At 39.5% G+C, this 17,597-nt stretch overlaps 2 protein-coding genes across 20 annotated transcripts in view; both read left to right on the top strand.

Annotated features, from left to right (window-relative positions):
• Positions 1–4,464, top strand: part of als2b (alsin Rho guanine nucleotide exchange factor ALS2 b) — a 23,979-nt gene extending 19,515 nt beyond the window's left edge. For 7 of the 8 annotated variants that reach the window (XM_077513131.1, XM_077513130.1, XM_077513129.1 and 4 more), the window contains 5 exons: positions 77–128; positions 209–270; positions 1,430–1,579; positions 1,674–1,770; positions 2,156–3,962. In XM_077513131.1, coding sequence (XP_077369257.1) covers positions 77–128; positions 209–270; positions 1,430–1,579; positions 1,674–1,770; positions 2,156–2,194 — 400 coding nt within the window. In that variant the 3' untranslated portion in view covers positions 2,195–3,962. Of the gene's footprint in view, positions 1–76; positions 129–208; positions 271–1,429; positions 1,580–1,673; positions 1,771–2,155; positions 3,963–4,153; positions 4,224–4,350 lie in introns of those variants that run through there. The other variant, XR_013282345.1, reaches the window with a different exon arrangement.
• Positions 4,316–17,597, top strand: mpp4b (MAGUK p55 scaffold protein 4b). 12 transcript variants are annotated; one of them, XR_013282347.1, is made up of 22 exons: positions 4,316–4,465; positions 4,929–5,027; positions 5,129–5,250; positions 5,778–5,855; positions 5,933–6,016; positions 6,090–6,221; positions 10,174–10,255; positions 11,457–11,542; positions 11,749–11,823; positions 12,821–13,017; positions 13,102–13,151; positions 14,269–14,286; positions 14,372–14,413; positions 14,494–14,514; positions 14,637–14,651; positions 14,982–15,023; positions 15,120–15,293; positions 15,356–15,436; positions 15,555–15,648; positions 16,320–16,428; positions 16,493–16,653; positions 16,746–16,822. XR_013282347.1 is itself a non-coding variant. In XM_077513137.1 (22 exons), the coding sequence occupies exons 2-22, from the start codon at positions 4,970–4,972 to the stop codon at positions 16,935–16,937; spliced, it is 1,854 nt and encodes a 617-aa protein (XP_077369263.1). In that variant the 5' UTR covers positions 4,316–4,465; positions 4,929–4,969; the 3' UTR covers positions 16,938–17,597. The 12 variants fall into 12 exon arrangements, 8 of the variants coding, with proteins under 8 accessions (XP_077369263.1, XP_077369260.1, XP_077369259.1 ...); XM_077513137.1 differs by having other exon boundaries at positions 6,123–6,221; positions 16,519–16,653; positions 16,746–17,597; XM_077513134.1 differs by having other exon boundaries at positions 11,752–11,823; positions 16,519–16,653; positions 16,746–17,597.

Below are 17,597 nucleotides of genomic sequence, written 5' to 3'. Positions count from 1 at the left end.
TATGTCTCGCAATATAAGACGAGCGCTGCAAGAGTCGGTTATTTGCACTTTTAAATTTTTCCTCATTTTCTTTCAGGAAGTTTTGGCCTGTTTCTGTCTCCTTACCAGCACCAGCAGAAAACCTGCAGGTAAGTTGGGTTGTTTTTGATTCTTAGCGTACAACTCCCAAAAACTTAACTGGGTTTGTGTGGGCATGTGTCTCATCCAGGTTCTGTCCAGCACCAAGGATACTTGCTTTGCTTCCGCAGTTGAAACTCTGCAGCAAATCAGGTATGTTTTCTTCAGCAATCACTGCTACAGTGATACCTTGACTTACAAATTGAAGTCATTCCGTAAATAAACTTGTAACTCAATTGATGCATATACCAAATAATTTGTTCCTGTTGTAAATGCCACCAATTAACCAATAAATATATATTATTTTATTAAATGGTTTTGATCAAGCAAAATAGCAATGTGTTGTAAAATATAACTGTCACAGCTCTCAATCAATTTTGACTTTAATCATCATTAGCTCATTCACTCCCATTTTCACTGAATCAATCCTCTTTGCTCGCATTTGTTTTACTGGATTTTGACTGATTTTGTAAGGGCCCAGAATATTGTGTTCTGTTGCTATAAAAAACATGAAACCTACCAAAAGAAACAATAAAGTCTCTTCTTTCATCAGAAAAAAAAATATATATTCCTATCTGTTTCTGTTTTGCAGCAATTAGCATTAGAATATAGCCAAGTTTCATTATTCACAATTGTTGATCTCTTATACTCTGCTGCCACCTGCTGGCCCGTTTTTGTAATTATTATTATTTCAAGCATTTTATTCAGTTCAGAGGCTGCATCAAAGCCTTCTGTATATGCGCTAGCATTAAAAAAAATCATTTTAAGAAACTGTCTTTGGGAGCATGGTAATATTTAAAATTTTAAACATATGTATCCGTTTTTTTGGAGCAAATGAGTTAATAGCATGATTTCCATAGTTAACTTCTGATTAAGCTCACATTTTGGTATCTGTTCCAAATGCACAATAAAAATGTTTTTCCAGATTTTAATATTGTTATTAACATAGAATGGACAAATAATCAACATATGAGTGGACAAATATGCTTATATAATGCCAATGCATTTATTATTGCAAAAGTTTAACTTAAGCCCACCAAGAAGTAGCAGATGGCTACTTATAGTTAAGGTGTAGAAGCGTTAAGCATACAAATATTTGCCGTAGTTATGACTTTGCTAGTGCATTAGCATATGCTTGTGAAGAACATTCTGATATACATACAAATTGGGTTACGTTGCCGCCATATGAATGCAAAGCCTTTGTCAACCAAGGTTCCTTCTGTATTACAGTTTTGTTTTGGGTTTTTTTTGTGTGTGCGTTTTTTTTTTTTTTTTTTTAATTTACCTTTTGTGAACTTTCCTACGTTTTCAGCACAACGTTCACCCCATCAGACAAGCTGAATGTGATCCAGCTGACCTTCGAGGAGATCACTAAAGAAGTGCAGTCACTGCTGAAGCAGGACTTCCTGTGGTCCATGGATGACCTATTTCCTGTTTTCCTCTATGTGGTGCTGCGTGCTCGGTGAACATCAACTTTTTTTGAGTCATTACAGAAATCTATAAAAGTGCTTAATTGTAGGACAAAAACATCTGAATACTTTTGTCTAACCTACTAGAATAAGGAACCTTGGGTCAGAGGTCAACCTGATCGAAGACTTGATGGACCCTTGCGTCCAGCATGGCGAGCACGGAATCATGTTCACCACTCTGAAGGTAACCACATGATGCCCCTTCCTTAATACTGCAGTACCTTGACTGACAAGTTTGATTCATTCAGTGACCGTGACTCTTACTTCAATGTGCTTTTATTGCAAATCAACATTGCCCATTGAAATGAAAAAGTTATCTATACCTTCACTTTCACAAGTGATGGCAGCCACATGTTAAGTTTGCTTCAACCATCTTGTGCTGACCCATAAGTCAAATTTTTGCTGTCTTTAAAAAAAGGTTGTTTTTTTTAAATTGCACTGACGCGTACATTGAAAAACTCCTAAATTGGAGCAATCATAATTCAAGATACGACCACTCTATGCTAACTGATTGACTGTGTGTTGCTAATCCTTCCAATCCAATGGGATGTTTCCGTATCCTCCCGCAGGCCTGCTACTACCAGATCCAGCATGAGAGGATCACTTAATGCCGCATCTTCTTCTTTCACTGATGCGTGCGCCGTAGCTCCTCCCCCCACCCCCGCCATCAGCCTGTCACGGGGGCTCAGCTGAGGTCGCTAAGCGCTCCATCTGCTGCTGACATTTATAGGAGACCACCTTCTCCCTTTGTGCTCGTGAGCGGCTGTGTTGTAACCGGCATATACAGTATGCACTTCTTCAAATTGCCCGCACGTGAGTCCATGATGTCTTGAATTACCTGGGAGGACAATTGAGTGTGCAACACGAAAGTAATTCCTCTTTGTGTCAGAAGATGTGATTAATTATTAATCCTTACAGGTTGGCTGTGGGACATTTGCAACCTGTAAAACAATTCAATCCTTATTTCTACCAAGTAGTACTCTTGGTACTTAAATGTGGTACCCAAAGCATCGTGAAGTGAACTTAAAAAGTTACAGGAAGTTAGGCAACTGAATCAAAACTTGATGCATGCAAGTGGTGTTGAAGCCTCATTTACTGCAAGGCACCAGTTCTCACAAATGTTCTGTGTTTTTTTTGTTGTTGTTTTTTTAAGCATTCCCTACACAGATTGTTTTGTCATTTTGTTTCATCGCGGCTTTGTCCTAAAAGGGTTTGGGAGGGATTATTTTGTGTTCTCTGGTGATTTAACCGTGGAAGTGAATTCGGCCCCTGCTGAGAACATCCTGTGATAACACTAAAAACAGCAATTTTGCCTAAATTCTCAATTTGACTGATAAACTTTGTACAGTGGATATAAAAAGTCTACACACCCCTGCTCTGATGCTATATATAAGTAAGTAAAAATAACTGAAATGTGGTTGCACAACTGTGCACACCCTCTTATGAATAGATATGTGGCTGTGTTCAGAATGAACCAATCACATTCTAGCACGTGTTAAATGAGGAATCAGCACACACCTGCTAACATTTAAAGTGCTTCTTATTTTAACCTAGTGCTCCACCCCCCCCAGGAAGAAAATGCTTCGTCCACCCCTAAACTCTAAGCACTGCAGCGACTATAAATAGTGTCATTTGTGTATAAAATTTAGTACACCTCTGCAAAGGCGTTAATGCTCTCAGCACACTCTGTGACAATGCGAGCGCCACTACCACCTACTGTAGTGGATGTGCAATTACACTTTATTCTAGTGCAAGTAACAAAAAAAGCTCAGTGAGGTCACACGCTGGTCCAATAAAATTCATTTGAGTACAGGTTGTAGGTCACATTATTGGTAGATACATTTTTGAAGAGAATTGTTTTGGTCTGGCATTTGAACAGAGGTGTGTAGACATCTACTGTATGTAATGATGTAACACTACACTGTAAAAAAACAAACAAACATTATTGGGGGGGCTTAGTAGTTTATGTTGGAACAACTTTAAAATATGAATTATTGACATTTATGGCAACATTGTTAGCACAGCAAAACAAGTTGTTTGCTGCAAACAATCCAATCTTTAATTTGGAGAAAATCCAAGGGATGATTTGTTCAATAAACTTACGATACTGCATAACGGCAAATATTTTTGTTGAATTAAATTATCGAAATTTGTTGCCTTGAAATTTTGAGTTCACTCAAATTTATTTATTTTTATTTTATTTTATTTTATTTGATAACGGTGAGACATGAAGGAAACGTTTTACCAACGCTCTAGTTAATATGAATTTAAGGCCTGGTTGCTGCTAAACAATGGCTTTTTAACAACAAACTTGTTTATGAAATGTACTTTTAATATCCTCATGGAAATATGTGACAATAAAAATCTGTCAGTGTTTTGTTGAGGCATTTTTGTTGTTACATTTAAGTCATATGGGCACTACATGAAACAGATCTTGTGTTCAATATTTGCCGGGTTTAAAAATTAGCTTCACTTGAAGAAAACAAGTCTGGCAGAAGAAACAAATCTGTCGATTGGCTTATCGATGAGTAAATCTACTGTTTGTGACACCTGAATCATCCCCACAGCTCTGCCTGCATGCTACCAAGTCCGAAAGAGTTAAGAAGATTTGTCAGCGCCGTGGCAACGAGCCAGCCGGTGAGAGAGGAACCGGCTTCTGTCGGCCAGAGGCAAAAGGCTCACTTGCCCGGGATTAAGTGGGATCGGGGGAGATTACAGCTCTCTCACTCTTTGTAGCTTGATGACAGTACTGTGTTCTCATCAGTGGTCAAGATCTTGGGAATGGTTTACCAACAAATATTGATGTGCAATTGATGCGATGGATTGATGAGTGCAGCATCCATAAAATAGAATCCTGGGACTTCCTTTTGGACGTGAAGGTATGATATACTTTGTGTGATTACTTTCACTTGGATTAATTTTTCAAGGAGGCCTACCGTCTCACTTGACAAATTGTATTTAACTCGTTTTTAAAAGCAGTTTAGCATCTGACAGGATGAAACATTTAGCTTGTTTGCATAAAGATACAAAATTAAAAACCCATAATGAATCAAATCCACTAGTGCTTGCAAGCAGATTGAAGTCTGCCTGCCTTCGTTTAGTAGTACTGTAGTGATGTTACAACCAGTGTGAAGTGTGCCATTAACCCTTGACCTTTTCACACCAACAACCAGCTCAAGAATGGATTACCATTAGAAAAAAGGGGTCAGCTGTCGCAGAAAGCCCCCAAATGTTTCTGAATCCACCTGCCGTTTGTATTTTGTAAGAATGTGCGGGTGGCGTTTTGAGTTGCAATTCAAGTTTCCCTCATTTTGTTGGAAAAATGTTCTTCAAAATTCTCAGATCTTCAGCTGTTCAGGTTCAAAATTGAAGTTCCAGTTACCATGAGGCAGGCGGTGGAGGCTCAGGTATTGAGCCCCTATTATGAACTGGGAGAGCAGGGTGAGTAGGGAGAATAGTGTCATGTTTTTTTTATGTTCTTCACGAACAAAACACTGTAGCCGTCTACGTCAAACTGTTGCATATATGGGAACATCTTGCAGGACTTCGGCAGATCCTGACGGATGTGGTAGAGGAGGTGAGGCGTACACTGAATCAGGACATCGATGGAGCAGAGATTCTCGACAGTCTGCTCAACGCCTCCTGGTTGCAGTCACTGCTCAAGGTTCACGCTCACGCGCGTACCCCTGCCCATAAGCACACATTCAATGTTGCCTCGTTGTTGAGATAGCTGCTTCAAATGCTGTCCATTAACTTGAGAAAAAGGCTTTATAATATTGTATTATACTTAAAAAAAAACTATAATCACATAATTAAATATAAAAGGAAGAATTAAACACATTGCTACTTGTTTTTTCTTTCTTGTTTTTTTTCCAGTTCTGTTCCTGATTAGATTACCAAAAGTAACCCCTCTACCATTTTGTAAAGTCATGAACAACATTCATTCTGACCATTTCAGAAAAGGCCAAATTTGGAGTAGTATGTCGTTCTTATGAGTAGAGTTCCGAATTGATCGGACCGCTCAAGCTCTGCAGGGCTCGATCTGATACTTTCTGGCTGAAAATGAAACTGTAGTTGTTCAACAAGTCTCAATCAGCAGAGTGTTCCTTCAGCAGCAACACCACATCTTCTACCCTAGGAAGGAGAAAGTTCTGATGCACTATGGAATAACAATGTCACACTTTTTAACAGGTGTATGAGTGTCTCCAAAAATACCTGCGAGAGTCCCCGGAACCAGTTCTGGACTACGCCTCTGGCTTGTCATTCCAGGTTTCACTCCAGTTTTCTTTAGATGTTCTTCTGTTGCTGGATGTTTGTTCCAAGCTGACTTTGTCCTTTATGTGCAGATGCTTATTGACATCAAAACATTGCCAGGCTGCTCCGAGGAAGCTAAAGAACTCGACCGACTTCTGCGACAGCCTCACTTACAGGTACACCAACTCACTGCTGCTCCTGCATTTACTTTTTTTTTTTTTTGGCACACATTTTGTATTATCCATGCAGGCTCTGCTTTCTGCGCATGACACCGTGGCCCAGAAAAACTACGAGCCCGTGTTGCCGCCAATGTCAGATGACGTTCCGGATGAAGAGGAGGCCACCAGAACCGTGTGCCTGGTCAAGAACAAGCAGCCGCTGGTGAGCTGCTAAGAGAAAACGTTTTTTCCTGTAAATCAGAATCAAAATCATCTTTCATTGCCCAAGTATGTCAAACACACACAAAATTTATCTGGTAGATTGAGCTACACTAGTATTGTAGTAACAAGTAACTATGAAAAAGTCATAACACACAAGTATAGAGCATCTTTACGTCATGTAAGGGTAGGTACCATTTGTGCTGTAGTACTAACCAGTGACAGCTGTGCAGACAACGCAGTCATCAAGCAAAGAAAGTGACCAGCAGTGCGGTATTTCCAGTACAATGACAGCGCCTACCTGAGGGAAGGAGCTGGAAGAGGTGGTGACCAGGATGTGGAGGGTGTGTTTTTAGATTTCAATTAGCTGAGATCTGAGCTGATCCTCTGCAGTAGGTCCCTGTAGAGCTAAAAAAAAAAAAAAAAAAAAAATTGTAGAAATGAACTTTTTTTTTTTTTTTTTACATTTTTATTTTTTAGATAAAATATTCTTTAAATGAATTGATTAAATAAAATTATTAATTAAATATTTAAAAAATGTCAGAATTAAAATTTTCAAGTTGTCAGAAGAAAAGAGCCGAAAGGTAGATGAAAAGTTTTTAAAAATTCCCTAAAAATGTTCAAAAAGTGACAATAAAAAATCCATGAAATTGCCATAACTGTCGAGAACTGAATGAAAAAGGCAGAAAAGAAAATTTTGGAAAAGTAGCCATATAATGTCCAAAAACAAAAGAAGAAAAATAGAAAAATAAATACCACAACATGTCTTTGGTATTGCCAAAAAAAAAAAAAAAAAAACCTTTTTTTTTTTTTTTTTTTTTTTTTTTTAATAAGGCAGTGAAGAAAATCTCCAAATAGTAAAACTATAAATGTCCTAAAACAAAAGAAGAAATCCTGAAAATTATCATAAAATGTCGACAAAAAATGTCAGAAAATTGGTAACAAAAATGGCAAGAAAAAAATGTCCAAAAAAGAGAGGCAGAAAATTACCATGTCTATGAAATCGCTGAAAATGTCCGAATTTTGACAGAAAGCTAGAAAAGTCTAAAAATCTATGAAAAGAGAAGTATGAAAAATTACAAAAAGGTAATAGAAAATTGGATGCTGCATAGTTTTGTGTTGTGGTGCAGCTCTAATTAGCTCTTGGGGCCCACAGTACATTAGACTAACATTAACGCACTGTTTTGGTCATCACAATGTTCACATTTTTGTTGTTGTTGTTATTTATTGGGTCTAAAATGGCTCTTTTTTTGACAGGAAAAGTTGCCGAACCCTGAGTGAGACCCTACTTGAGATCACAACTGGGTCATCTTTTGATGTGATCACTTTACAATGGTCTTTCTGCTTGAGTCCCTGTGACATGCGACCTAGTTTGTTTGATGTTATTTATCCACAGCTTTGCAACCATCTAAGAACTTGTTCACAACTACCTGCCATGTCCCCTCCTGTGGCAAAAAACCCAAGAGCGGGGGTCTTCAGTCACTGGGACACTCTGAGGCACCTAACGTGCCAGAGGCTTTCCCAGGAGGGGGTGTTGGGGACCAGGCATGTCCCGGATGAGAAGGATTCAGCAATGTGTACCGTGCGCAGAGGCAGCTACCCATCAGCAGAGGCTGCGTGTCACCAAACGGTCAGACCGCGCTGCCCACCTTGCTACGTGACCATGAGCCGCAATTGCAAAGCAACGCGTCAGTGCCGAGTGTGTTACACCAACCTCCTCTGGCAGCAGAATGTGCACTACTCTAACCCGTCAGTCTACAGCTCAGTCCTGATTGGTAAGAAATGATCAGACCATCGTCCATCCTCAACCATTCACTCTCAAAACAGTTGGGTCCAAAATAACCCAAATTGGGTCAAGAATGGACCGACCCAACTTTTTGAGTTATTTAACTCAAACAAGAAAATACAAACAAGAAAAACAAACTTGCTCACTTTTTGAGTTATTTAACTCAAAAAGTTGGATCAAATGAATAACCGAAAAAACAACCCAAAGATTGATAATAAATTGTTTTTCAATTTAATAAAAAAATGTTTACATTATTAACCCACAAATCAACCTAGTTTGTTGGGGTTGGTTGCTTTGTGGGTTCTTAATTTGACCCAACTTTTTGGGTTGATTAGATAACCCAATTCAATTGGGTCAAAAATGAGCAGACCCAACCTTTTGAGTTAATATACCCAAAAAGTTGATCAAATGAATAACAGAAAAAAAAAAGAAAAAAAAACACACAGCAACCCGAAGATTGGTTGTTATAAATTGTTTTTTAATGTAATAAAAAATGGGCAAAATTTGTAATCCACAAATTAACCTAGTTTGTTGGGGTTGCTTTGTGGGTTCTTAATTTGACCCAACTTTTTGTGTTGATAAAATAACCCAATTGAATTGGGTCAAAAATGAGCTGACCCAACCTTTTGAGTTATTGAACCCAAAAAGTTGGGTCAAATTAAATTAATAATACATAAGGTGACCCAATTTTTTTAAAGCTTGTTTGTGGGTTATTCATTTCACACATCTTTTTGGGTTAATTGAATAACCCAATTGGATTGCGTTAAAAAGGATTCAAACCAGCCTTTTGAGTTATTTAACCCAAAAGGTAGGGTTAAGTTAAATTAACTCATTCCCTGCCATTGACGGAAAAAGACGTCAAATGATGCTTTTGCTGGGCTGGCAGTGAATGTGTTAATATCACAAAAAGCAACTCTCTTTTTTTTGTTTTTTTTTTGTGGGTTATTTCTTTGACCCAACTGTTTGGGTTAATTGAATAACCCCAAAAAGTTGGCTCTGTCCCTTTATGACCCAATTTGGGTTATTTTTGACCCAACTGTTCCTCTGTCATCCATTACGTTGGCCATCACCAGTCAGTGATTATAAAGTGGTCCTTCTGTTTTTTATTCTTTTTGGAGACGACTACATTGAAGAGTTAGATGGCAGAAATGAGGATCAAACGTCCCCGGAGCTCATCCATCCCCCGAACGCACCCCGGCGCCGGGCCCTGTATCCGCCCTGCCTCTCTGTACCCCATTACGCCAACGTGGACCGCTACCTACAACCAAATCTGCCTCCAAGGCTGAGAAACCAGAGTCTGCGGATTCGCACGGAGCCACCCAGCCCCGTGTGCCCCCACCGGCTGCTGAAGATCCCTCAGGCTCCCCCTGTGGAGCTGGCCAAGCAGGAGAGTCTGGAGGAGCTGCGGAGCACGGTGCAGCTGGCCGCCAGCTCTATGGAAAGCAGCACCAAGGACATCCGGCGACTCGGGGAGAAGATGGCAACTGCGACGGAGCGCATGTCCGAAACGGTCCACGACAACTCCCAGGCTTTGACGCTGCTCAGCCAGGTGGTCGAGCGACTTCAGACGGTTCTCAATACCAGCAGGACGGTGCGGACCCCCCCGCCGCTCGCCAAATGTGCTGTCACTGAGCAGCACAGGATTCCCAAAGTGCAGCGTCCATCGCTTTCCTCCACCTCCATCTCCCTCAGCAGTTGCCCAGATGTTGCCTCCACCTCCCGGGCTACTAGCAGCTGTCTGCCAGGATCCTGCCGTGGATCACCCCGTAACAAGCCCAAAAATCCTCCTTCATCACATCCTCTTACTAACGGCACCTTGGGAGAAGCCAAAGAGGCATCCTTTTCTGTGAGAGACACTCGCTCCAACCAGCGAAAGAAAGGGAAGAAGATGTGAGAGATGGAGCAAAAAAACAAACAAAAAAAATTCCACCTTTTGGAACTTTTCAAGCTGCTTGGAGTTAGTTGAATATTTTCTTGGTCATTTAATTCTCCATCGCCATCGTGTTCCTACATTTTGACGTACACGCCCACTCTCTGTTTTATTTGACAGTTTGTTTTCTTCCATTTCACTTCAGCCAGTCTGCATTCTTCATTTAACTGAATCCATTGGCTGCACCGTTGCACCTCAATGGCACTTCACATCTTACGTGCTTCCTTCTTTCTGTCTTAGGGAGCAACAATAAAGAGAAACGAAATCACTGGGGAGATTTTTGTGGCTAGGGTGATTCACGGAGGCTTGGCTGATCGCAGTGGTGAGTTCTCATTTGCTCCCCAAAACGTATAAATACGTTCTATTTTAAATATTACCATACTCCCAAAGACATATTTATGTTTTTTGTTGTTTTTTTTATGCGAGAGCATACAGAAGGTTTTGATGCAGCCTCTGAACTGATGGGAGAGGGCTTGAAGCAATGGTAGTTATTACAAAAATGGCCAGCAGGTGGCAGAGTATAAGAAATCAATCAGGGCTATGTCACAACAAGCTCTTCTACCCACTGTTTTAACATTTGAAAATATAATGATGAAACTTGACTATATTTTAAATGCTAATTGCTGCAAAACGGAAACCGATTTTTTTTTTTTTCCCCCTGATGAAAAAGGCTCTAATCTTTCTTTTGGTAGGTTCCATGTCCAGCAATAGAACACAATATTTTGTGGGCCTTGCAAAATCAGTCAAAATCCAGTAAAACAACCGGGAGTGAAGGGGGTTGCTTCAGTGAAAATAGCTGAGAGTGATTGAATTAAAGGGGAAGTCAAGTCAAAAATGCCCTGGACAATAATATGGTCTAAAAATGACAACACACTGCCTTTGATGTCATTTTCATTTGAAAGCAAATGGAAGTACAAGGCAAAATGGCTGCCCCTGAGATGGATAAAGATGGGGAGATTTTCAGCACAATTCATATTCCACAAACTTATTAGTAATCTGAATACCGTGTTTAGACTAGTGGGAGTGCATCGAACATATTATTGTACAGAACATTTTTGGTTGACTTCTACTTCAAGTCAAATTTGACATGATTTGGTACATAGATTGTGTACACTAAAGCTGATCCAGGTCAAATTTGACCAATTAACTATTTGCCAGCTCGTCTTTGTTGGGCAATGGTGGAAATTTGAAACTGTTAAACTACTGTACCATAAATGTGCGTTATTTACGGGACAGTGGCAACAGTGTTCAAATGGAAAGCAAAATCTGCATCCGCAAAAACATACCTTTGAACTTCACCTGTTCTTTGAATGTTGACCAAGGATCACTCATTTATGATATTAGACATTTTTAAAAATACCTGTAGGTCATAATTTAATACAGACAATTATGAGGATATTTTTGGCCCTGAGTCAAAATTGTCTCTGCCTTGGGTAGGGTAGGCTTCAGGTTGGCGTTGGTAATATAGGTCATGCACTGAAGCCCCAGTGAAAGTATTAATAATTATTTATTTGTGTGAGCAGGTTTGCTTCACGCGGGGGACCGGATCATAGAGGTGAATGGATTTCCCGTGGACGGTTTGGAGCCAGAGCAAGTCATTCAAGTTGTGGTAGGTTGTTGGATTTAAGAGACATCAATTCTATGCAGGTGTGTTATCAGCTCTCGTTTTGAGTAGCATGTCACTGTTGTAAAAGTACGGGTTGAACAGTCTGTTCCAATCAACTCTTGATTTGTTCAGATTTTGAAAGAATTTAGAATAATCCTTTCCAGCTAACCCACTGATATTTTTTTTAATTAGTTTTTTCTTCCAACCAGCAGGCCAGAGCTCAGGGAACCATCATGTTCAAAGTGGTTCCCATAACCGACAGGCCCATTCACAACCATACTATGGTGAGTTGTCCTCTCTTCCAGGGTTATCAGAGTTAAAGGGGCATGAGGAAACTTAAGACTCAAATTGGAGTGTTAGAATAACCATATTTTTCACCCGCACAAGTTTTAAGAATTGTATAATGGACAGAACGCACTACTGTGGTACATTCACTGTTCCCCCTATTTTCTTGTAAAGTGAAATAATGTTGGAGCGGTCGGGCCGGAAACTTTAACTTTTACACTGAACATGACGTGCTCATGATCCTGGCCGTGTGCATTGTTTTGTTTGATATTCATGATTGAATGGTACTGGTTCAAAGTACTTGATTATTGTTTGTAAGTGAAAAGTATTGAATCAAGTTTAAAAAAAAAAAAAAAAAAGTCACTGGTGTCAATTCCGTGTTTCGCCAGAGGGGTCACAAATGTGCAAAAACTGAATGCTGTCATGGGCCTTTAAGGAAATTAACAAAATAAAACTACAATTAAAAGGGAGGGGGGGGAATCAATAAAATAACAATAAAAATGCTTTTAAAAAAAAGTTAAAACTAACTGAAATTACATCTTAAATTCCACAAGTAAGCATAAAGCCAACTAAAACTATTTATAAGCCTAATTACATTGCATTTTCATCTCTGTCAGCTAATATAATACACAAGCTTCCAGGCTTCATTTTAAATGTACTACTTATTTCGGCTCTGCAATACGTCAATGCAGAAGTAGGAGGATCAAAACAGTCATTTAAAAACTATAGTTCATTTTATTGCATAATACTTGGACCTTTTTTGAACTTGTACTCAACAAACACTCCATATATTTAAAAAAATAAATAAATTATCTAATAAAAACTAACATTTCTTGAAAAAATAAACTAAAAAAAAACTTGCTCTAAAAAGTAGTTAAAAATAAACAAAGAAAAGGTCAAATTGAAATCAAAGCAACAATGACAAATCCAAAATTCTGATAACCCTGCTCTCTTCCCACTTCCTAACTTTTCCAAACCGTCTTGTTTACACATCAGCTGTACGTGCGCGCTATGGTGGACTACAACCCTTATCAAGATCCCGCCATCCCCTGCACAGACGCTGGCGTGAGCTTCAGGAAAGGCGACGTTCTGGAGATCGTAGACCAGACAGACGCTCTGTGGTGGCAGGCCAAGAAACTGCCTGGCAACGCGGCTTGCGCAGGCCTTATCCCCTCCAACGACCTGCTCAAACGGTCAGTTCGGCCTTCTGCCGTCTCACGTGGTAGAATAGTAGTAGAATCACCAGTACTAAGATGTAGATGTGCGTGATGTTACAGGAAGCAGAGGGACTTGTTGCCTTATCAGCTGCACACCTGTATGCACATACGTGAGTTCACCTGTTTTCATTTAGTTATGCTTTAGCTTAGGTTTTGTCATTGTTCTTTGGTCACTTACTTGTATCAGGCTGAACTATTTTTGATGAATATTCTTTGGCCAAATTAAGTGCAAAGTACTTATATAAACTAGACTAAGTGCAATATCTGGAGAAAGCTTAATGCTAATAGCTAAATGCTAAGATTTGAATGCATGTGGAATGCTTATGAAGTAAATTGAGACATAAATTATGAAATTATGACCTCCTGGCTACTGGACAATGCACTTTACCAACTTTGCAACCGAGCAGTGTAAGACACCTGCTAATGATAAATTATATGTATGGATGTGGTCATGTAAAGTGATACTTAGAAAAAGTTCAATGTCTGTTCCATTGAAATTGAATGTGGGAAAAGTTGATATGACAAGTGAAATTGTGAAAATACTGTAAGTAATGTGGAATCAGACGATATGTACACCGGGAGGTGTGACTTTTTTTTAAGCTAATTGAAATTTGAACATTGTAAACTGGAAGTATTATGTGGGAGTTGTTACGCGGCAAAAAAGTGTGGAGAATTAAAATCACAATAACGTGGGGATGTTTCAGCATTCCCACAATTATACATGTCCTTTCATTGAGAAAAAAAATACGAAAACCTCTGAATAAAACAAGTGAAGATGAAAAGTGATTCTTTTCTGTGCCCCTATAAGTGTTGACCTAGAGCCAATCACAAGAAGGAGTCATGCCATATCACCTATGAAAAATAATCTTTTCAACTCTGCATTCCTTGCATCTGAGTCTTTTCAGCATACTTTGTGAATTGGTGCGAGCCGCTCCCCTGTCCAAGTTTTAAACCTGATATCATGCAGGATGGGCAGTTAAGTACAAACAAGTGCCACACACACCCGGGATGAGTTAAGGCAAACAAAACATCCTCAAAATGACTGGAATGATAGATTTCTTTTTGTAACTCAGTAATGTTTACTCGCATCTTCGGCGGTCTCCATCATTTTTATACCTGTTGTCAACACTATGTGCAAGAAGAATGATTAAATGTAAGAAATGAGGCCTCATGTGACTGCATACTAAACGTATGTAATTTTCTCTTCACTCCCTTGCTTTGCTGAAGTGAGCACAGTGGAGGAAGGTACTGCTCAGTTACCACTAAAAATGTAACATTTCACATTTGTCATTTCATGCATGCTGTCTTTATTTCCATTTTCTCCCCACAGAGGAGGACCTAATGGCCATTGATGACAAATGTGTTGAAGCAGGTGAATGTTCACACAGTGCATGTGCGGTCAAACTCAGTGGTGAATAACTCAACTGTGTGTTTCTTTTCTCTCCTTGGCAGATGAGGAGGCTTTTGAATCTGGTAGGTAAGTCTTTGTTTAATTAATCTGTTCTGATGTATGTAACGTGTCACATCCTTTTCCTCGGGATAATAATCTTTTACCTCTCGGTTGTTTTCGCATGCTTTCTGATGCGGAACATCAGACGAGCTCAGAGTCGGTGAGATTAAATTTAAGAGGACCACAAGTGTGACATGAATTCACATCTAAAAGGATCAGTTGATCTCGTGTGATTAAATTCATGGGATGCCTGATAAAATACATGAATGAAATTGGAGGATTCTTTTTTTTTTTCAGTACTTTTCAACCTTCCCTCTGAGCATTTATACACTTTATGTTGAAGTTTTTTACATTTTGATTCTCAGCAGGGTTCTTAATTGGGACATGCTAAACATATAATGTGACCTGCACTATTCTTGTATAAATCGTAAATTTCTGTACTCATTCTATATTTCATTTTGCTTCCCCTTTGAATTTCCTGTCTACAAAGAAGAGGATGATTTCAGCAGCAACGTTGCCGGAGTCTACCTCGGTGTGTCATCAAGTTTTCATCTGCATTTTAATATTACATAATCCATCATTAGATATAGAACAATTTTCAACTGTAAGATTTTTTTTTAATCCTCAGCTGGCTTCAGGCACAGCTTGCGTCTATGTCGCAGACGCTTTCACAGCGTCGCCCAAATGTCCTGCCCCACCAAATGTTCCAATAACTGCTACAGTGCCCTCATCTGTGCCTATGAGGAGGTGGTGCGCTACCAACGCAGTTCCAATGATGTGCACCGGCTTATTGCTCTATTAGGTACGTGACTTATCAAATGTTTTGGGTGAAGTGTTGGAAGATGTGACAGTCTTCTGTTACAGGCCCATCGGGTGTGGGTGTGAATGAACTTCGCAGGCGCTTGATTGAGATGAATCCGAACACATTCCAAGGAGCGGTACCTTGTATGTGACTACCATAACCACATTTTATTATAAGATACAGTTAAAGCCCTGGAAAAAAAAAAAATCTAATTTGTACACTACAACCGAAATGTCAATACTTTGCATTTCCCTGTGCCAGACACAACAAGAGCACCCAAAGGATATGAGGAACCTGGCAGAGAATATCACTTCACCTGCCGAGAGGTCTTTAACAACATGGTGCACAAAAGCAGGTGCGACTGCATCTTATTTAATTCATTCACTCCCAGCCATTTTGACAGACGCAATCCCGTTCGCTCCCGGCTGTTTCACTCAATTTTGACTGATTTTGCAAGGACCACAGAATATTGTGTTCTATTGCTATAAAAGCATGGAACCTTTCAAAAGAAAGATTAAAGTCTCTTCTTTCATCAGGAAAAAAAAGTATGTTTTTATCTGTTTCCGTTTTGCAGCAATTAGCATTAGAAGAGAGCTAATTTTCATCAGTTTTCACCAACATATTTAGAATTGTGAGTAATTGAGCTTTTTTTCAACATGGCCTTTGCTCTGCTGGCCGCTTGTGTAATAACTACCATTTCTGCAACCATTCTTTGCTGTTGAGAGGCTGCATCAAAGCCTTCTGTATGCTCTAGCATAAAAAAAACAAAAACAAAAAAAACTCGTATAAATACGTCTTTGGGACACATAAAAAAACAAAAAACAAAAAACAAAAAAGTATTTACACGTTATTGGGAGAAAATGAGTTCAACTCCACTAATAACTCTAATAATTGGTTATGATACTGTGTTGATAGGAACCTTAAAATGTGCTAAAAAGCTTTAGTAGTTTCCTTTTCCGGTTACGCGGATTGGAAGAGGAAGTCCTAACTGTCTGTTCTTGTTTTTGTCCTCAAAATGCCCTGCAGATTCTTGGAGTATGGTGAGTATAAAGGAAATTTTTATGGCACCAGCAGAGAAGCTGTGAGGGAAGTTTTAAACAGTGGGAAGATCTGCGTTATTGATATTGAACCAAATGTGAGTCGATAGCCATACTTACATACAATACAAAACCGTGAATACTTTTCTCAACTCAATACAGTATGGATGTGCCTTTACCATATTTAGGCTATTCAGGCTGTTAGAACACATGACCTACAGGCTTTTATCGTATATGTGAAGCCTCCGCCGCTGGAGCAACTAAGAGAGACGAGGAAGGACTCACACATAACCACCGACTACTACGTCAACCGCCCCTTCAAAGTGAGCGCATGTGATCGTGTATGGTGACGTGTACAAGATGTTAACAGGACAGAGCTGCAATATTGTGATATGATGTGACTTCCATCCAATAGGACGAAGACTTCCAGGAGATGGAGGAGGCTGCCCGGAAGATTGAGTCCCACTACTCACAGTTCTTTGATTACGTGATCGTCAACAACGACTTGCAGGAGTCCTGCAACCAGTTGCTGACCGCAGTTAGGAAAGCGCAAGATGAACCACAGTGGGTCCCCACCAGCTGGATACGGCCCACCGCAGACTCGTAGACAAAATTGTAAGAGTTTTATGAAAAAGAAAAATGTAGCCCCTGTTATCATGGTAGCAATTTAAATTTACTATGAAATGTGTTTTTCGGATCAGCACATGGTAAAGAGCCTATCCCAGTTGACTTTAGAGCAAGAGGTGGGTTTCACCCTGCCTTGATGGCCAGCCACACTATATCGATGTTCACACCTGTGGTTAATTTAATCTTCACCGAAACTGTCATTAAAGCAGGAGTACCCGGAGAAAAACCACACAAGCATAGGGAGAACATGCAAACGCCACAGAGGAAGGCCAGAACTAATATTTGAACCCAGAACCAAAACTGACAGACATGCTGCCAAATTCGTGTCTGCTATGCATGCAGAATAATTGCCTGTATGTTGTCGCCCCAATAAGATATTGCCCTGTCTTCTCTCACGTTTACCTACAATAAAATCATGGCTTATTCTGTTAAATGTTTACAATTTAGTCTGTGAGGTCGTTATTTGATATTTTTTGTCCACATTGTATTTTAAAATGGGTCACTGTATGCAATACACCTAAAAAATGTTGATCAAAACTTGTTTACATTGTTGTGAAGATTCAATTGTGTCGCTGCGTTGCCGATTTGGTTTATTGAAACGATGACATATTTGTGACAAGAATAAAACTGTTGAGTTCCA

Source organism: Festucalex cinctus, chromosome 2 (genome assembly GCF_051991245.1).
Source record: "Festucalex cinctus isolate MCC-2025b chromosome 2, RoL_Fcin_1.0, whole genome shotgun sequence".
NCBI classification, from domain to species: Eukaryota; Metazoa; Chordata; class Actinopteri; order Syngnathiformes; family Syngnathidae; genus Festucalex; species Festucalex cinctus.
The sequence above is the reverse complement of the archived record's forward strand: the minus strand, read 5'-3'. Positions and strand labels throughout refer to the sequence as shown.

What these genes read in the sequence shown, in the direction of transcription:
- mpp4b (XM_077513132.1), top strand. Translation starts at nt 4,970, where the DNA reads ATGAGGCAGGCGGTGGAGGCTCAGGTATTGAGCCCCTATTATGAACTG. An exon ending in AGCAAGTCATTCAAGTTGTG is followed by an intron (nt 11,543 to 11,748) that starts GTAGGTTGTTGG and finishes TCTTCCAACCAG; the next exon opens with CAGGCCAGAGCTCAGGGAAC. An exon ending in ACGTCAACCGCCCCTTCAAA is followed by an intron (nt 16,654 to 16,745) that starts GTGAGCGCATGT and finishes TCCATCCAATAG; the next exon opens with GACGAAGACTTCCAGGAGAT.